Source organism: Vigna umbellata, chromosome 8, assembly GCF_029865625.1.
Source record: "Vigna umbellata cultivar VRB3 chromosome 8, Vumbellata_1.0, whole genome shotgun sequence".
NCBI lineage: Eukaryota > Viridiplantae > Streptophyta > Magnoliopsida > Fabales > Fabaceae > Vigna > Vigna umbellata.
The window spans coordinates 14,506,241-14,528,322 of record NC_142172.1 but is presented as its reverse complement, the minus strand read 5'-3'; the positions used below and the strand labels follow the sequence as shown (position 1 = coordinate 14,528,322).

General features: G+C 32.1%; 2 protein-coding genes across 2 annotated transcripts; one reads left to right on the top strand and one right to left on the bottom strand.

Annotated features, from left to right (window-relative positions):
* Positions 1–885: 885 nt before the first annotated feature.
* On the bottom strand, positions 886–7,609 carry LOC124846642 (putative glycerol-3-phosphate dehydrogenase [NAD(+)] 1, cytosolic). The gene is made up of 5 exons (XM_088097503.1): positions 6,067–7,609; positions 4,861–5,082; positions 2,124–2,371; positions 1,611–1,750; positions 886–1,186 (listed from the first exon to the last, which is right to left on the bottom strand). Exons 1-5 carry the CDS (start codon positions 6,722–6,724, stop codon positions 1,060–1,062), a joined length of 1,395 nt encoding a protein of 464 aa, XP_087953629.1. The 5' UTR covers positions 6,725–7,609; the 3' UTR covers positions 886–1,059.
* A 3,565-nt stretch (positions 7,610–11,174) lies between these two features.
* Positions 11,175–17,167, top strand: SFGH (S-formylglutathione hydrolase). Its single transcript, XM_088097281.1, has 7 exons — positions 11,175–11,385; positions 11,477–11,594; positions 12,387–12,434; positions 14,532–14,728; positions 16,290–16,388; positions 16,465–16,530; positions 16,821–17,167. Exons 1-7 carry the CDS (start codon positions 11,239–11,241, stop codon positions 17,001–17,003), a joined length of 858 nt encoding a protein of 285 aa, XP_087953407.1. The 5' UTR covers positions 11,175–11,238; the 3' UTR covers positions 17,004–17,167.
* Positions 17,168–22,082: the final 4,915 nt, after the last annotated feature.

Below are 22,082 nucleotides of genomic sequence, written 5' to 3'. Positions count from 1 at the left end.
GACTAACACCCAACAATACATAAGTAATACTTCTATTATAAAGTTTAGTCCTCCTTGTTTCTAGAACATGAGCTATGCACCTAAAGATTCGAAAGTGATCAATTGTAAGTTTTATTCCATTCCATGCCTCTTTTGGTGTTAAATCCTTAATTACCAATGTAAGACGCCAATTCAAGACATAGACAGTCCAATTCCCCAAAAAGTGTTGGGAATATTTTTCTCAAACAACAAGGAATAAACAATGATCATCATAAGCAACACTATTCTATTACAGAGTATAAACAGTTGTTATAGTCTCTTAATCTCATTGTGCTTGCAAATTTCATTGAACTCATTTAAATTGAATTATCCTCCTCTATGAACTAAATAGACATTTCAGCTTCCTTCTCAACATTATTCTTAAAGCATTTAAAAGAATATACCCATGATTTTCTACTATAATCATCAATAAATAGCAAAATGTACTTCTTATTACTGTTGGATGTCAGAGTGATAGGACCATATATATCTACATGAACAAGTTCCAATTGTTTGTGTTGTTCTCCAATTACTCTTCTTTGGAATGGAATCGATGTTGTTTTCCATTGATGCAATCAAAACATGTCACAGTTATGAAATTAGGGTTTCATAGAAAATTTGAAAAAGATTCTAAGTTGTTTGTTCCAAAACCAGCCTAAAAAAATGGAAACTTTTTATACAAAATATATTTATGTCGATTTTGGAACACACATAAAAAGTCTTTTTTAATCGACATAGAAAGCCATCACAGTATTACATTAACATATACCTTATTTAATTACATTTAGATGAGCATGTTAGACTATTAACAGAAGAAAAAAAAAAGTGATGAGCTTAGTACATGGAAACCGAATTGGCGAATTAGGAAACAATGAAAACCATAAGAGATTCAAATTCACTATACTTGTATGAATTGCAAAATCCATCATAAAATGCTGCATTCTAAGCCATAAACAAGAATTCGTGAAATGGTATGCATAGAATTAAAACATTGAGAAATCCCCCACACAAATGGATAATTTTGGCAAGGTAAAAAAATAATCATGATTGTCCAAGAAGTGAAGGCATGTAGAAAGCATGGCTTTGTGCAATCTCAATGCGTTCACGGGGATCATTCTGATTTTCATCTCTCAGAGCTTGGAGAATAGCTTCTGATGAAGAGTGTTCCCTGAGAAATGCAAAATGCATCAGTAGCAAGGTAAAGAAACTTGTGGCATAGCTAAGGTGCATTCAGCCCTTATATACTTTAGTTTATGTACAATTTTCATTTCTTTACTTAGTCTAATATATGCAAGTAATTGAGTAATTTCTCTAATAAGTATAAAATATTTACATAATTAACCAGTTAAAGGTTATTTAGTGGAAAACATGTACATAATTAACCAAGTAATTAAGTTATAATTAACCTCTACTTTTATAGCTCTAATAAGCAGAAATTATTTTATCCTCTTTTATGTGTGAAGAACATGTACATAATTAACCAAGTAATTAAGTTATAATTAACCTCTACTTTTATAGCTCTAATAAGCAGAAATTATTTTATCCTCTTTTATGTGTGAAGAGGCATGCAATGGTTGCAAGAAATGAATTACCTGGATATCAATATTTTATAAAGTGTCTTCAGAATGGGGCAAAGTTCAACAGGAGCAACCGGTTTGTTTTCTTCTGGGTGCAACACATTCAGGCTTGAATGGCTCAAAAGTTCAAAAAAGGCCTCCACTGCCGAAACACCCTACAAATATAAACAGCAACCATATTTTTTAAATCAGAAAATTTCAATGAGTATGAAATGCTGTGTACAAACTAAGAAAATCCACAGCTTATGTAACAAAGCATTTGAGGGACAATTATGTTAAGTTTAATTCCATTACTTTAAGATAGTTTCAGAACTTATTCTAATTAAGTTTGTTGGGTCGTATAACATACAAAAGTTCCACTAAACTACATTTAAAATTACTGAAAGTGGAACTATAACATTTGTTCATAATATTCACTTTTTAATGCATATTATAATACTATTAGTACATTCTAAGGTGCAATTAGAACAGTTAAGGAATTCAGAGTATGTGTTTGGAACAAACCAAGGGGAAAAATACACAACATACCTGAATCATTCCTTTGCCACTGATGCTGTCACCCATATCTGGGCTTAATTCACCCTTAGCTAGCATCTGGCCATACCATGCATTACGACCTTTTAGTAAAGTCACATAAGTGTCAGCCAATAATGGCCCTGCAAGTTTCTCAGGTCCTTCAGCCAACAAGTGAGTGATAAATATCATCTCTGATGTGCAGTGTGCAAAGTATACAGATTTGCTGGTAGCACTCTCATTGGTAAGGGCTGCTACCATACCTGACAATAATAAGGGCAATATGTAGTAAAGATTGTCAATCAAAGTTAATGCAAGCTATGGAAATGAATAAGGGGGATGCTAGTATCACACTAAAAACATTCCCATTTTCCATTTGCTATAGCAATACTAATCAAAAGGAAGACAACAAGCAATGGCATTGACACCCAAAACACTGAAGATCAGAAGTGTATTATTACCAAAAATAACAAAGGTGATTTATTAATGTACTGATCTAGGCACTTGCCATTGGGAGAATCAATCACACTTTGCGAACATGAGAAATACAATTTTGGTAAAAACTGCAATAAAAGTAACTCTTCTGTTATGACTTCTTAAGAAGTTCATAACCACTAGATACCACATAGTTGCAGAGCTATGAAATTACTTGATAGGTTGCAGTAATATCACATTGAATGTGCTTCTTTTGTTTTATTTAACTGAAGAGTAATGTTAGTTCCATGAATATAGATATGCAAATAGATGAGTCCATCCCTAAAACTTTCAAGCAGACCACAGAAACTAAAGCTGTTATTGAGGTCAAAATTCAGAGTCAAAAGTGCATGGCTTTGTAGTTTCTGCTGCATGGCTTTGTAGTTTCTGCTGCATGGCTATGCAGTTTGTGTTGCATGACACGACTACACAATGTTTTCAATCAGAAAAGTGAAGCCTTCGTACGTATGTAAGTTTGTAACATTTCTCATATAGTTGCTGCTGCATGACATGACTACACCTTATTTTCAATCAGAAAAATGAAGGCTCCGTATCTTTTATAGTGTATACACCTTGGGAAGGAGTAGAGAGATAGAACCAAAAAGAGACAAAATGATGTCTATGATGGGGGTGATGTCATAGAAAAGGAAAGGAAAAGAGACGCGAGAGATGAGTGTAAAAATTGGTGTATGAAAAATGAGGCTGTTCCATTAGCCTACTTAAGGCATAGTTACAGAATTCTCTCAAAAGTGCATGCCCTCTAACTCAGTGCGTTCACCTCAGGGAAATCTTGTAATCACAATGTAAACAAGTGTCCAAGGCATGACTGTCCTAATTAAGGGCTGTTTCCAATTCAAGTATTTGATTTTGGTTTCACATCAGGGCACCATTTTAGGCATGGACCACCAACAACATAAACCTGATCTTTGCTAAAGGACTCTGACACGAAACATATTATGCATAAATAGACATCTAGAAGCAAAGAAAAACATATATTTCTTGGGGGATAGTTTAGAGAGCCATCCAACAGAGAAGATAAACTCTTTCACAATGGAGAGAAAACTTTAGGATTTAATCTCATGATCCATAAAGAGTAGGATTAATCTTCTTTTGTTTTTATCTTTTTATTTATGGATTATGTATGTTTAATAAGATTATATTGATGAGAGACAAAATCTTTCCTTGTGATAAGATAGGGTTTTGGATCTCGACACAAATATTACTTGACCCAGTTATTATCTGTTGAATTTTATTTGAACTTGTATATATTCTTCTGTGTATGTCTTATGGTGAAGATTAATTCCTTAATCAGTCTTTGATATAAGAAACTTACCTCCAATTACCCTTGATAATTAGTAGTTTACTTTCTTAACTTACGAAAGTATATTGGTTAGGTAGTAGAATAACCCTCAGTCACTAAACTATGTACCAGATAAACTTTATAGTTTGTTGTATAATTTTGGTAAGGTTAGACTTTGATTTGTACACAAGACACTAAGATTCTTAGCATAGTAGCTTGGAGTCAGTACTGAGACCAAGCCAGTACTCCCAGGAGAAACAGAATTCAATGAGATTTCGTCTAAACAACAGCAAATATGGAGCTCAGACATTTGGAATGTGAAAAAAGCAAAGTTGAATACAATGTCAGGAAAAGGAAGCAAATCAACAAGTGAAATTGACTTACAGCCAACTACACAACTAGCACATCCAAGGAGAAACGATCATAAGAAAAAGGGTAACGTCATATTTAATCACATTGATCAATGACAAAGCCCTTAAGCCCTTATTTGAATTGGATATGTTTCCCAACCAGTTTTCTTTCTTCTGTTCATTTCTCCTATAGTCATTAATCAAAGTTACTTATTAGCACATTGTAATGCTTGAATAGCATTCAGAACGAAAATTGGGGGTGAAAACTGAAAAACTAGAATTAGTTATCACAAAGGGTTATCTTCAAATGTTGCAACTATTTGTAACAAATAAAAGTCATGGCAAACAAAATACGACGAGTTTCACAATAGCCATAAAGCTTATGTTATTAAAGACATGTTTAGACAAGTTTCTCCATAATCACTTCTACTGTAAGATAAAGTTAGCTTATGCACAAGTTAAAATTATAAATTTAGAGAATTTATAACAGTTTCTACAAATTAACTTATGCCTAAACTAACTTTAGCTTGTGCAAAAGCTTATTTAATTTTTTTCCCTTTTACTTTCCTTTCTGAATGTTTTTAGGGGGAAGTTTGTCCAAACAATCTCAATCTAATTTGAAGCTTACCTGCACCAATAGCATAGACATTTTTCAAGCCACCCATGACTTCATGGGTAACAAGGTCACTGTTGTCCCAGACAATAAAATGAGGTTGTCGTAGAAACTTTGCAAGAGGTTTCCTCCATTTATCAGCTCCACATATTCGAGCATTGGCATACTCCTTGTTGTAGATTTCTGAGGCAATATTCGGACCACCAAGATAAAGTATATTCTCCATAGGCACTCCAGCTGTCAAAGAATATATACATTGTAAACAACTGACAATGAGGGTAGATAAAATAGATATACTACCAAGTTACTAATTTCCATTGGTTGGCATGATGTAAATAAATTATAGATAACAAATAGCAGTACCTAGCCAGTGAATTATCAAATTTTATATAGATTTCCGCCTATAAAGTGTGTTGCAAACTTCATAGGATAAGTGCAGAGTTAACAAGTTTGAAATGTAAACAACTTCATAATATATTTTGTATGCATTTATCATATTTTCTGCTGTTAATTTCTGAATCAAGATTTATTGCTTCACTTTATTATCATTGATCTGTAGTATACCTAAATACGAATGAGAACTTTAAGTGAATTGAAGTTGCTAGGAGTGGGTGAGGAAGGTTGAGATTGACATTCATTCAAAATAAACAACATTGTCTCCACCAATAAAACTCACAAGAATGTTGCGGAAGTTTCTTTGGCTAGACTTCTTCTCTAGCTGTACTGGTCAAAAGATGAAAAGTTATTCAAGAAGTAGTATGCCATATATACCAAAAATCGGTGGATGTGACTATATGAGAAATGTTACAAAAGGGAGATATCAATGAGTCCAGAACATTGACACATAAAAGTGTCCTCAATGCTTTACAGAGTTATCATCCTGTTCAGAGAGACAGATGTTTTCTAACTCCTACCACACCCGACCAGACTGATAATAAAAAAAGATACAAAACCAACCATCTATTAATTATATAATGATATCTTTAATACAAAAGTAAAAAGTTAAAGCTATATGAGAGTTCATGCAACCCAAGGTTTGCAGTTTGCAGTTGTATAGTGATTATCAAAATTGCAGGCAAATGCAATTTAAAATCTTGGTGGAATTCCTTTACTTCTTCTATTGTCTAAAGTGCATGAGAAAAAGATTGCCTTTTAAGTATAACAAAGAAGCCACAAGAATGGAGAAAAGATAACTCATGATAATAAGAAGAAAAATCTTACTTGCTTGGTTAATCATTTTTGTGGGAGTTATAATATGGGGAACAGGCTCCAATGCAGCCTCTATACCCTTTGCCAAAGAGATTATCACAGGCACTGTGATTCTCTCCTTCCAATATTTACTTATCTCTTCAAAAATCTCCCTTGTTTCTGTTGAAGGCAAACCATTAACCACAATATCAGCATCCCAGACAGCTTCTTGCAAGTTTGTGACCACCTTCAATGGACAAAGTGGTGTATCTATCATATTCAAACAAAATCCATCTTTCAGAATCTCATCAGCTAGAAGAGTCCTATCACCAAGCCTGGCCTCAACATATTTCAGATAAGCACAACGCCTGATCAACCTTCTCAACACATCCTCCCTGGAGTTGATAACTTCAAAGAGGTGTTTTGCTGTTGCTCTATCAACTGTCTTTCCTGGCCTTCTCCATATCCTGATTTGCACCTTATCACGGAATTGGCCAAAAGTATCTTGCAACAAAGCAGCAAAAACACTGCCCCAAGCACCAGCACCAACACTCACAATTCTCAAAGGATCACCATCAGCCTTCCCAACAAGGCTGCGAAGATCATCAAGCTTCTCCTCTGAACCATTGCAGGCCTGAACAGAGCCATTTGAGTACTCATTACTAACTACTTCCATGATGCTTCCCACCATGCATAAACACAAGCCTTGAAATGAAATCTCAACACTTTATTTGCTTCTAGTTCTATGAACTTTTCAAAAGGTGACTTCTTTCTATTCCAGGTTTTATACCCATAGATAAACTAAACACATCACAGAATCCTATATGACCCCCCTAAATCGTAGGCCCTTCACATTCCTCTAACTCAACTACCCAATTTGACCCTTTTGATCAGAGGTTTGTGTTATCGCTAAGACGTAAAATAAACTGCAAAATCAAATCTTTCTGGTGGATCTTCGTGGATAAAAAACTCCACTCCCAAACTTTAGTTGAAATAGAAGAATGAATGAAATATATCATATAATGACCACTAAAAAGATGCCCCTTTTGGCTTTCTAGACAGCTCACATGCCCAAAATCCAGAGGCAAAAAACAAAAATACAAAATGCAAACACTAATGTAACTTTGTTTTCTCCGTCTTGAGTTGTTTATCTACCCAGCTAAGAACGCAGCCACAACCAGTAAAAAACAAAGCAGAATACAAAATACCCTTAACTTTTCTGTGGGAATAACAGTTATGTTTATTCAACCAAAGGGTTGAACAAAGGACACAACAAACAAAAATTAGGTGAGAAATAATATTGCACCAAAAATGTAAGTGAAGTTGGGCATAAGAAGTGAAAACCACTAACGGAAGTGAAAAGCACAAGCAGCTTGTTTACATTTGGTCATGCCATAAACAGAAAGAAAGAGGTAAGAAAGATAAAGAGAAGAGAGGGTGTAGTATAAATTATAATGAAGGTGTATGGTTGAAGCCTATGGGCATGCATTTAAGGTTTGAAACTGTTTCCACCTTCCCTCGGTGGTTCATTAATATGAGATGACTTTGCTGATCATGCTCCATGTGACATGCTTCCTTGGCACTCTGTAAGAAATTTTTCTTACCAACTAAGCATAAAAGAATTTCTTAGTTTCTTGAAATCATGTGCTAAGTAAGAAGGGATGACCAAATTCGGCCCAAATTATGATGAGACAAACAATGATAACTGTATATAAATAATATATATTTTTTAAATTTTATATTTATGCAAAATGTAATATTTTATTTTATGTGAGTATACAATAATTAAGTTTTTCTGACATCAATTTCTTAGCTTTTAGTAATTTCGTTTCCAACTTTTTCACTTTTATATTTTTTTATTTATATATATTTGTGTTATTATTAATTTTAAATATGTATTCATAATATTATTTACTGTATAAATTTGATAAATTAATTTTTGAACTTAAAAATATTACTTTTATTTTTCAAATGGAATGTGTCAAGAGTGATAAAAGATATTGAAAAAAAGTTGATTAATGTAATTTTCCAATTTAATAACTTGTAACTGATAAACAAAGTAGATTATCTTAACGTATAACTATATGATATTAATATAATTATCTAAAAATAATAATTATAATAATAAAATATATTTAAAGTAATTCAGAAAAACTTTTAAACGATAAAAAATAATATTGTGAAGCAATATCATCCTCATTAGAGATGTTTTAGTACATACCTATCATCTGCTCAATAAAAAAACAAACATACAAAAGTATCAAAAGAAACAACAAGGTAAGCTAATGTGTAAAAAAGTTATTATAAACAATTAAATCATCTAGAAACACACAAAGTATGTTATTTGAAAACATAAATCATACAAAACACTTAATAACATCTTAAATTTCATTAGCAACTTTCACACATTCATACACGAAATCAGGCTTTTCTAATCTCAATTTATCCGAATATGTGCACTTGAGTTAGACTTGTGAAGTCATGCCCTTATTCTTTTGTCATTCTTACAAATTAATCATTCTTGTTTCGACCGAGAACGCGATCCACTCCAATGGGTTGTTGACCTGCAGAATGACGCTTTGACGATCACTTTATATTTAGGGAGTCTATCTTTGATGCTTTAAGTCTTCATTGCTCTATGTACCAAGTGGAACCTGAAAAAGCGAACTTAGGGCTTTAAGCTTAACTTAACCCATAAAATTGGCTTGTATGATGAGATTTGCATCCGACTTATATATTATAATTTGACTTTATCTCTAGTCGATATGGAACTTCCAACATACTCTTGAAATCTTTGAATTGTAAATGTTTTTCCTTTAAATTTTTTCTGGTATATATTCATGAAATAATCCTTTATCACATAGTCCATAATCACTTGATGATCATTTACGACCAGTAAGTATAATGACGTTAACTTATTTTTCCTTTGTAGAATAACTTTTGAGATGTAAGTAAATTTAATAAATTTTGAATAAATTGAATCATTGGAAGAGAGAACAGAGAAGTGAAATGAAACTAAGAATAAAAAATAAACGAGAACATACATTTTTAGGTTACCTAATATATTTAGGGTTTATGCAATTGAATAATGAAAATTAAGAGTCCAACCTTCTTACACAATAATGAATAAAAGTATTAAAAAAAGGTATAAATAATCAAACATGTACGTGAAAAATGAGTCCGTTTAACAAAATCGATATTATTGTTTCTTGAGTTGCAATACATTATTTAAACAAAACTAGAAAAAAAAAAAAAACAAACGTGTAGTTAAAATTGTCATGAGAGGAAATGTACTTTCAAAGTATGGATAAACTTGTATATGTCAAACAGTTAAGAAAGAAATTGAAAAACCATGACTAAAAAGAAGGACCCTTAAAAAAATAAACTAAAGATGTTTTAATAATTAAAAAAAGACACATACGAATGGAATTCATTTATTGTTATTTATATATATATATATATATATATATATATATATATATATATATATATATATATATATATATATATACGTAATCAATATGGATAGTTTAGAGTGGATGTATTAATTTTATAATTTCTACCAATACAAAATATATTCAATTAATTTTGTTGTTAATTTTTTATAATGAATTACATATAAAAAAGAAGTTGAAGAAATGAAGTTATTTATCAAAACAAACTAGATATGGAGAACGTATAAGGTCAACATTTATACATTTTTTAATTTTTAAAGCATAATTACACATTAATTTTTCACGGAGATACTTCGTAAAATCAGAAGAAGAAAAATGTATTAACACATACATTAGTAATCATATTTTGGATATATTTTCCTAGACTTACATTTGGAGTTGTCTTGATACATTTGGCCAAGGTTTATTGTTGTATATTACTTTTATAGCTTTAATTGATGTATTTTTTGGACATGCTATTAATTGCTACAATTTTATAGTGTGATGAACATTTTGCCTTTGTTATTTTTCATCGCTAGCAATCTTTTGTACACTTTTCAATTATATACATATATTTAAATGGATTATTAGCTCATATCTAAACTTAAAAATTACAATCCAATCTTAAATATAGATCACGTTTTTTTTTCTAATTTTTTTTAGTTTGGGCCTATGTGTTACCCAATTATCATGGGTGTTGCTCCCTCCACCCCCACACATCTCTTCCTCCACCTCTCCTTTACTATTTTGCCCCTTCCTCCACCTTTCCTTTACTATTTTGCCCCTCAGTAAAATTTTATTTTTAAAATTGTTGTTTTTTAATTTTATTCATTTATAACATATTTCACTGATAACCTACGTAGTTTCTTGTATGAGTAAAATATTTTTCTACAAAGCTTGGTGATCGTGAAAAGAATTATCAAACAATCTTCTTCTTGTTCTCGGTGCAGTACGTGGTGCAGTGCGTTTATGGTGTAGTGTCCTTGTCGTGGTTCCTCTCCAGGTACGTAGTCATAATCCTTCCAATAATCCTAAACCCTAAATCCTTCCCATACTTTCAATAATCCTTTTAATATCCAAGCCTATAATCCTTGCATGAGCCGCAAAACGTAGTAAAATAAAAACGAAACGTAAAAGGAACACTGCCTATGGACGGATGACATCCTTCAACGGATGTCAACATCCGTTTAAGGCAAAACGGATGTCGACATCCGTTTTGCCTTCAACGGATGTTGACATCCGTTGAAGGATGTCATCCGTCCAGAGGCAGTGTTCCTTTTACGTTTCGTTTTTATTTTATTTGTTTATTTTATTTACAGTAATTTATATTTAAATTTATAATTTTAAATGTTATATATGGTTAGTTTTTAAACGTAATAATTTTGTTAAAATATGAATTTGTTATAGGTGGAGAAGAAGCTTAACGGAAGAGAGAAAGGTAAACGAAAATGGAAGAGAGGAAGAGGTGCAGAGGGAAGTAAATCAGAAGTTTTAAATAAATTAAAATATTAAAATAATAAAAATAAAAAATTTTAACTTTTGAGGATATAATTGTCATTTTAGAAGGATATAATTGGCATTTTAAAAAATTGGGGAGGTGGAGGAAGAGACGTGTGGGGGTGGAGGGAGTAACACCCAATTATCATCTCATGAAAGGTGGCCATGAATTACATTGGAAATTAGGCCTATAAAAGCTAAATGTCATGAGAAATTTTTCCTCACCACCCAAACCCAACTTCCTCTGTGTGAGTGCAGTAATCAGAATCGAGCGATGGAGACGAAGCCGAGCGAGATCAGCAGTGGCAAGATGTTCGGAGGCTACAACAAGAGGTTCAAGCATTTCAGTCCCACACTCGGCTGCTCCATGAACTTCCACATCTACTTCCCTCCTTCTCCTTCCCCCTCTCACAAATTCCCAGTGAGTTCCTCTCAATTTTCCCTTTTCTCATTCCAATTCAACCTCTCACACTTTCTTCATTTCATCGTGTTGTTATGCTTTCAATCAAAAGGTTCTGTATTTTCTCGCTGGCCTCACATGCACCGATGAAAACTTCATATTCAAGTCTGGTGCTCAACGCGCAGCTGCTGCTGAGGGCATTGCCTTGGTTACTCCCGACACTTCCCCAAGTAAATTACCTTTTTAATTTTTTTTTTATTTTTGCCTCGAATTCCCCAAATAAAGCTGCGAAGCCTGATTGAAGGGGCTTGGATAATTTTTTGTTGAGAATGTCATACTGAATTAGTAATGCATGGACAGTGGGAGGGTATTTTTATACTTTCCTTCAAGTATAATAAGTTTGTTTATTTTTATAGTAATTACTTAAAATTCATATAAAGAATTTTTTATTCCGGATTGCATGTCTGTTAAAGTAAAGATGTTTTCGTTTTTTCATCCTGAAATTATTTTGGTGTTTTGATACACTGTTGTTTTTCATTTCAGTCTCGAAAGATACTTTTTTAACTCTATAAAATTGTAAACTTTTGATAAATTTTATGAGAAGATGTTTATTTTAGTCCATGGTTAGAAGCATCATGCATACTTTCTGAAATTAGTTGTGTTGATACTTCGGAATTTTATTTTTTCATTTTACTCTCTGAAGTTGTTTATTTGAGCTTTATAAAATGGTAAACTTTTGATATAGGTTATTGTGGGTAGATTTTCATTTTAGTCCATGTTAAGAAGCAATGCGTATTTTCTAATATCTGTTAAGTCATGTGGTCACTTGGAAGAGAATACCGACATGAAAAAGAAAATTTAGAGACCAATACAGAGAGAAAAGTTTAAGAGGGCTGGAATGCGAATAGTTACATACTACAGGAATATGTTTTTATCTACTACAATTAATTGGTTATGGAGTTTCTACTTTTCCTTTTGTTGTTAAGCTTTTATATGTTCTCAGTTTTAACTTGATGATGCAGGAGGCTTGAATGTGGAAGGAGAAGCTGACAGCTGGGATTTTGGAGTAGGTATGCCGTGTGAGACCATTACATTTGGGCTTTGAATTTTGAATAGAACTGGACCTTAACCTTGGGCCTTTCTTGGTTTGACTTGGGAATGGGGATGGGCCTGTTTGAAAATTATCCGACTCAAGCTTTGACCAGCTTCACATTTCGCCTTAGTTTTAGTCATGTTGTTTGTTTTTATTTTTGAAGGAAGTTTTGTTGTTTGTTTGTTTGTCATATGAGAATTGTTGGAAGTCCACGTCGACTAGAAATAAGGTCAATTTAGAGTATATAAGTAGGTGCAAACCTCATCTTACAAGCTGGGTTTGTGGGGTTGAGTTAGGCTTAAAGTCCATTTCTTAATATGGTATCAGCTCTATGGTTAGAACCTATCCTATACATTGGCGTGAAAGTGGGTGTAAACCTCACCTTACAACCGGTTTTGTAGGGTTGAGTTAGACTTAAAGTCCACTTCTTAACAAGAATGTTGAATTTCTTAAAATTGCCATTTTGGTATGATACTAGACTTATAATGGATGTTTTGTTTTCTTCTACCTCTGGTGTTTGTAGCTAAGTTGATAAACTTTCACTTTGTATGACCCAATCATGTGCTGTACACTTGGTAGTGAATATATTATGCATATTGAAGTGCTATTGAAAACGAGTTTTGTTTTTGTCATCTTCAATGCCATTGCATGCATGGTACCATGGATGTAATGTTTTATCTCCTTCTACCATAGTCTGTGACTTGCTGAGTGAGCTTTCATTTTATATTATCCAATCTTGTGTTTTACACTTGGATGAATATATTGTGAATCTATACTCTTAATTACCCAATTCTATATTGCATAAGGAATTTATATTTGAAAATAAAAAGAAACATTGCCACTATAGTTCCTTCAACAGCATGGTAGTGGCAAAGATATCAAGAAATACTCATCCTAATAAGGGTTTATCATTTATGAGACTTGTCAATTAAGGGGAGTAAAAACGTTTTTTTATTCTCTGAGGCTATTCCATTTTTTTAATTGAATTGACTCTCATTCGCATTGTAAAATTATGATTGCTTTGTTTTTCTCCTTGTTTTTTTCTTTCTAAGTAATAATCTTCATGTCTATTTTGAGATTAGATATCTAACTTATGATGTAAATTATAAACCTTCATTCACAAAATTTGAGTAAGGGACAATATAGTATGTGTCCAAAGCCAAATGACATATTAATACATTCTGATTAGATATCACTAGTACTTGTCCAAAGCCAACTGAAATATTAATAAATACTGATTAGATGTCTCTAGTAATAGTCCAAAGCCAACTGTCAAGATTTAACCAAATTCTTACACTCACTCAAGGTGGAGTTTGTTATGCTTTAAACTTGCTATGGGTAGAAAACCCACAAACATGAAACAAATAACTAATGTTATGTTAAAATTGAATAGCACAATTACTTAACTGAATTGTCTGTTTGGACTGCAAAGGATTGAAATGGTTCTTTGGCTGGCTGTTGACATTGCCATTCCCCATAACTCAAAGAAAAACAATGCTAAGCTGGATCAAAAAGTGTTAGAACTTAGAACTGCTCAAATGGCTGCCCAGTTGTAATGGGCCAAGGAAAATAAAAGAGGATGGAAATTTACAGCTTGACATGCATATTTTGCACAAAGACAGAAAAGGTTTAATTTTAAGATCCCGCACCTAACTTCTGTACTTAGACCATAGCATCACCGTTACATGTCAATGGATGATGAAGCTTGTTGTGGTAGTGCACTACTAAACCTAAAACTTCATCTAATTCTGTTTGGACATGGAGGGGAAAATGAAGGCACTGATTTACAGAGTAGGTGTTCCCTGAGCATCTTAACATGATGTATAGAAAATCTGAAGTGCAATAAGAAAACAGATTAAAAGTTCTTTTAACTTATTCTAAATATCTCCCTATTGTAGCAATTCTACTGCATTCTCCTTATTTTGATAGGAAAAAAGCTCATTTTGTTCAGAAGATGTGATTGTTGTCCGGGATAATTTTAATTGTTATGGGCTATAGCTAAAGAGTTAACTTGCAATTTGTATACGTTTTAATATGCAGAAGATATTTTAATTCCATGTACATTCTGGAACAGGTGCTGGATTTTATCTCAATGCCACACAAGAGAAATGGAAAAATTGGCGCATGTACGACTATGTTGTCAAGGAATTGCCAAAGCTTCTCAGTGATAATTTTCCACAGCTCGAAACATCAAAGGCTTCTATATTTGGTCATTCTATGGGTGGGCATGGTGCTCTGACTATCTACCTGAAAAATCAGGATAAGTATAAGGTTTTGATGATTATGCAACTGAAAACTTAAAGTTAAAGAGCCAGTTTGAAAATATTTGAATTTCTTGAAAATAATGGATAGTTTTACTGTTAAGCAACATATGGTTTTTTATTAGTTACCTTCCCTAACTATGATATGGCACGTTAATAAATTTATATGCTACATGCTCATTGTACAGGTATTACTATTATTTTATTTGTCTGCAAATACATTGTACAGGTTTTTTATTAGTTAACTTCCTATTGGAATCTTTTATACTAATGATGAATTTTTATTTCTTGAGTTCACTTTGCATCGAGGTTAGTGGCTTAAGATATTTTTCAGGATATGTGGTACTTTAGATGTGATGTGTATAATGCTTATCTTTTATGTTGAACTTTTCCTATTTAACTGTTGGAAAAAATGTCTGAGCAATGGACGATGATCACCAGGTTCATGCTTTCCTTATTGGATATTTGGTACCAAAATCTAATGATAATCTTCTTTTGTTTCATTTAAGGTCCAATTAGAACGTTCCTTTTTCATATGTTATAGCTATGCAAGTTTGGAATGAATAGGTAATGAGTGCAGTGAGCTTAATGTTTATTGATTGATCTTTATCAGAACAGCTGAAAATGAATACTGATAACAACATGGCAATCACTCAATAAAACTTGTGACCTTCAAGATATGAGAGCCCTGTTTTGTAGTTAAATGAAACCAATATATCTTCTCTGCATCAATATTGAATACTGATTGTTAGGACATTTCTTTAGGAGTTTTAATAGTTTTGAAGCTTCTAAGTTAGAGTTGGGAGTCTACAATAGGATTTCCTGTAGGTTTGCACCAACATTTGACATTGTGCCATATTTTCTTACCTTACTATAGCTTTATGGGCATATTTAAGTGCATAATACTAATGATGCTTCTTAGAGATGATGGACTCCTAGTTGATGCATCAAGGAGTGTGTTCTTTGCAAACTTAGAAAAATACCAGTTAACCATGTTTTGAAGCTAAAATTAGGGATTATATCACCAATTTCATTGTTAGCAGTCTTACGCATCCATCTTATGAGGTGATGGAGATGCAACACACACAATATTCTAGTTCAGTGGATTGTGTTTGCTTATGCCTATGAGAGGAAAACTGTACCAGATACTTTTTAAGTCTTGAAATGCTCTATAGTGGTGAATGTTGCAGAACAGTACAGTGCTAGTAAGAGAAAAATATTCAGTGGAAAAGAGAATGTTGAGGGGAAGATGGTGGGACAACGGATAAGATTAGAAACGAATGTATTCAGGAGAAGTTGATAGCAGCTATTGAGAAGTTAGACACCCACTTATAGTTTATTGTTCCAAAAACATGTTAAGGTAAACTTGATGCAATCTGCATAGCATTTTATGTCCTTTAAAATTAGAACCAAACCAATTATTAAATCCTTTGGGTGACCTTATGAAATTTGTAGAACATAGTTTTGTAAGTTAAGATATATGTATGGACCATATTTTGTCATGATAAATAACTTTTATTTACTTAATTAGATTCTTGCTTATTTTGGTTTGCAAAACATGTTTGTTTCAGTCAGTTTCTGCCTTTGCTCCAATTACAAATCCTATAAATTGTCCTTGGGGACAGAAGGCATTCCCAAATTATCTCGGTGACAATAAATCTGAGTGGGAGGTAAATTTGATGAGGAAACTGCATGTTGACTTTAAACAAGTCTTTATATTTCCTTATAATAAGTTGAAAAATGCAGGAGTATGACGCCACTTGTTTGGTAACGAAGTTTCCCAATGTATCTTCCTCCATTTTGATTGATCAGGTAAAAGATTTTGGTTTTTGTTTATTATTTTGAAAATACTTGTGAATGATTGATTTAAAGAGTGGTAAATTTTTTACCTTCCTGTCCTATACAGTTTTATTATATATGTACTTGATTTTTTATGTTTTAAGAAATCCAGTTTTAGCATGAATATGAGTAAATGAATACGTTCTGCCAGATATTGTGCTCTCTGTCTTAGGGCATGATTTCACTTTATATAAGCATGTACTTAAATGATCTTGTTGAGTTTTTGCTGGTTTTATATCTGTTACTGTTAATCCACTTTTCAGGGCGAGGATGACCAATTTTTTCCTCATCAACTGCTGCCTCACAACTTTGAAGAGGCTTGCAGAAAAGCCAATGTTCCGCTACTGTTACGTTTCCATCCTGGTTATGACCACGGTTACTATTTTATAGCCACATTCGTAGATGATCACATCCAACATCATGCTCAGGCTCTTAGGCTTAATTAAGTTGTGTGCACTTTGATGAATTATGTACTTTTCTGAACTCTGCTGAATCTGCTCAGTTAATTTTTCCTAGTACCTTTGGGTTGCATTTGAGTTTGGAATGAAACTTTTTTCATTGTAGTTCAAAACTAATCCTTTGTTTACTATGAAATATGATATTTCTTCTACTGAAAAGTTTCTTATACATTATATTATATTTTCTTAGTGAAGTATGCTAAATAATTTACTGAAAATAATCACATGATCATAAATTGGCATCTGAAAAAAAAAAGCAACTTTGGATATAATACTTGAATTTGTTTGGATATAATACTTTGTTGTTTTTTGAATTTACCTATAATTCTAATTAAATTAGAAACATAAATTAATATTAATATAATTAAGTCTAATTAAATTAGAAACATAAATTAATATTAATATAATTAAGTAGATGATATGAAAAAAAATAATACTTGTAACATGGATTTCAATTCATGTTTCATAAAACTTGAGACAATAATATAGTTTATTTATATAGTTTATTTTTAAAAGTTTTTGCATATGGTTACTGTGACATCCCGATTATATAGAAAAACATATATAATAAAAACGTTATCGTGCATAATATAGGAAAACAGTCAGGAGTAATTAGGATTACAGTCATCCTCAAAATAGCTTCAGAATTTAAACTTTAAAAAGAGGTCTAAACTATAAACTTAAAGAGGAAAAATATTTCAAAATGTCATCAAATGACTAAGAAACCCCTAGGAAGCCTAAATTGCAGCATTGTCGTCTTCTTCCAAAGTTGTCTTCAAGGAAACCTTATCGTCATATGCTTCTATCCAAGTGGATAATCATCGCAAAAGGAATCATACACAACCACACAAACAAGCAAGGGTGAGCTAGGTATAAACGCATGTTATACAGTCACACACACAACATGCATAGTTCACTCAAAACATGGTAAATGACATTACAAGACTTGTTGCATTATAAACCGACTCGTCCGGACTAGAATGATTGTCGAGCTATGGCGGGTTATACACTCTTGGTGGCCTCTACTGCTTTGCAAAGTCATTGCCAATGGGTTCCACCCTACCATACTCACGAGGTTAGTCCGTTCCGCCCCCTGGAGCATACTGGAAGCCTCCAAGACTAGGACCTCTTACTACTACTCACCACATGATTCAATCCTCTCTACTTGAGAACGATTGATCATTGTAATTTTAGGAAAACCCCAAGACTGAGCTGCCATGCAATCATTCTACACACTACTAGGGTACCACCATGTATTCTACACACATCTTCGCTAAAATTCGACGCCAGCACATATAACTAGTCACAACTAATTGGATCAGACTAGGGCTACTCTATGATCAGGGATGTGCCAACTCAGGTTTTTAAGATTCCTCTATCCTACCAACAAAGTACTCTCAACAAAGTCATAATTGATTTATCTAAGTCATCCAAACTGTCCTATGGTGTTCTAGACTCCAATTGCCCAATTTCAATACCTCACTCCCCCTCACAGTAACCTAAAACAGTACATGTGCATCTACTTACTATCCATATTAACAATATTACAGAATTCTTACTCCAAACCTCTCCAACAAAATCAAGTATAGCCAACAAACTCATCCAAGTCAAATAATAATCAGCATACCATGGTTACACAAATTTCACATTTTCAACAAATGCAACTCAACATGCTCACCATAAAAAATATAGTATAATAGTAAGACAAATCACAATTTATCAAACATGCACATCATACAGCTCCTAAAAAAAATATAACTAGCTCCCGTTACTTGGGTTTCTCCAACCACAACTAATTGAAACTGCCCTAACAGTACCCTTCACAGCACGAGAACTCAACCTAACCCTACAAACCACCAAAGTGGTGACAACAACAACTATTAGAGCTTGATTTGGCAGAAAATATGAAGACGAAACCCCACTAGCAACATGCAACCAGTAACGTTGCTTGCTCTAGGTTCCAGAAAGAGCAAAGGAAAGGGGAAAAATCACTTACCGGTCCAAACGAAAATATGATCGGGTCAAAAGGAAGCCTTCGGTGTGGTGAACGCCTGAGCACCTTCAAATCCAAGATTGAATGGTTCAGTGAATGGAAATTTTTAGAGAAAAGATAGAGAGAATTTAGGACAAAAGAGCTTTAGAGAAAGAGCTCAAGCAAATGAATCAGACTTCTGAGAAGTCTTTCCTAAGGCTAAGTTATCCTTAGTTTGATGGACTTGGTTGCCTCACATAAGGCCCAATGACTCCTTTATATTATTATAGGTCCTCTCAGTTATAGGTTGTACTTGGATTTGTTTTTATTTTGTGCATCATTTTATTTATTTTCACAGTTATAAAATAATTTTTTTAATATTTTCATTAATTCGTAATGATATTAGAAATTGTTTTTCTTAATATAAATAATTAAACGTGACAACATGAAAGAAGTTTTAAAAATTTCCTCGTCAGTGTTTTTTCCTTTTAATCAACAATATTATATCTCATCATTCAATTTTATTTAACAAAGCACAAAGTTTTATTTTCAAATCTACACTTACAAGATTGAAATACTAACACCATTAAATATCTCTTATAGCTAATGTTAAAATTAAGAATATAGCTTCCTTTACTATAGACTCTGTTATAAGAATCTTAAGTCTTGGAGTAAAATAGTTACATAGACAGGATATAAAAAAAATGTTTGTTTGGCAAAAAAGAAAAATGTCAAGTCAATGCAAAAAAGCATAATTGGAAATTAAGCGTAATGGATAGGGTGTAAAATTGCAAAAAGTTTGTTTGATTGATTTTGTCATATGGCACCTAATAATAAATATATTATATTCATTCTGTACATTATTAAACTATGTCCAAATTATGCAGATATTTCAGGAAGAAAGTGGAAGATTACCTGTGAATTGACTATGATTATTTCATTGATTTTTAGCACAACCAAAATAAATCAATCTATAATACCAAAATAATAATAATAAGTTAAAAAAAGCACTGTAAGAAAAGACACTGCAAAACTTAACAAGAACAAATAGTAAATAGATTCATATAAAAAGACGTCATTTTTTTTTATCTAAAACCTTAAATAAATAGGTTCGTGATTTTTCTTTTTATATAATACTCTTCTTATTCAACTAGGAATAAATAATTATGTTGAAATAATAGTTTCCATTAAAATTGATGTGGTGCATGTTAATAACAAACTAAATAAAATTAAGGTGAGACTATTTGAGTAGCAATGCTTCTTATTTAGATTCTTGGACATTTTTAATGAAAACTAAACACATAATAAATTTCACAATCGGTTTCTTTCTCTATTCCTTTCATTTATTTTCAACTATTTTAAATTATATTTTGGCGAAGTTAATGCAAAGACTGTTGGGACAAAACCCAATGACTAATGAGAAAGAAAATGAAATTCAGAAAAGAAAGAAAAGTATTTCTATAAACTAAGTTTCCCATAACCTATTACAGGGTCCTCCACCCAACAACATAATGAGGTTTTCAAACATCACTTGGCTAGGGTTTAATGATAACTTGTTGAATGTGACAATTCCTTCTTGGTGTTTATCTTTGTCATCACATTGAGGCATTTTGATTTGCCCAATAATAAATTCACAGGGCATATGAGTGCAATTTCCTCATATTCCTTGCTGTCTTTGAATTTATGGAACAAGTTGCAAAGGGAAATATTCCAAAATAAACCATTTGTCTCTAAATTTTAAATCAATTGTTAACTACATTGGCAACAACGGATGAAACAGAATGTTCACGTAGATCTCGATAGGATAGATTTCAATCATGACTCTAATACTATATTAGGTGGACTTTTAAGTCTAACTCAACCCTACAAAACTGACTTTTTATGATGTTTGCACTCAATTATATATTATAATTTGGTCTTATCTCTAATGGATGTGTTCCAACATTAACATTCACCAAAAATCCACTAAAATTTGCATACATTGATTTATCAAACAATAATTTTGAAGGTAACAAACTCAGTGGTCCTATTCCTTCCTCCATGGGAAATTTTATACACTTGGAATAACTGGATCTCTCATCAAATATGCTCAGTGGTAGGGGAGTAGTTTTAAATATTTCTCATTACAGTCTTGTGGGAGAAATACAATTTCATACTTTTATGAATGATTCCTATGGGGAAAATTTGGGGTTATGTGGACTTCCTCCACCTTCATTGATTTGAATTTGGATTTTATTTGAAATATTGTTTATTATATTTACTTTCTATTTTCCAAAAGGTCATTATTTTCTAATTGAAAAATACACATTTAATAAGTATTATTTTTCATTTCCACTTATTTTAATAATATCTTCATATTAATCTAGCAAAATTTATTTAAAGATATGTAATTAAATTATAAATATGAATTACCAATATCCTTCTCTCTTTTTTCTCTGTCCTTATCTTTCTTTTTTTCTCTATCCTTAACTATAACATGTTAAAATTGTAATAGAATCACCAAATTTTAAAACAATAATATATTAAGTAACATCAAATATATTAAAATTTTATTTTGTAGAAGGTAATATTCACATTCAAGTTACTGCAAACCGTTCCCAAAAGCTTTTAACAATGACATGAACAATTATTTGAAAGATAATAATCCTAAGACAATGAAGAGCATATTTGCCATTAGTAAATATGAATTTTGTTTTGTTTTTGTACTGTTTTTTCAACAATTCAACCATCATGTAAATGTGACTTAGACTTATTAAAACTCGTTTTGTTGTTCATTGTATTAAAAAGGAAATGTTCTCATATAATAAGTGAAATCATATTTAATTTAGAAAATGTTTTGATATTATCTCAATAATTATATACATTTTTGGATAATGTAGACTTTAGGGATATATAATTTTATATTATTTACTTAAACAGTAAAAGTATATTATTCATTCAATTGAATGTATATATTTAACAAATCTTCAACTAACTTAAATTTTATCAAAAAAATCGTATATACTCAATGCAATAATATCCTTTAATTATACAGTTGGATGGTTAAAATGAAAAAAATATTAAACATATTCTTAATATATGTGAAAAAAAAAATG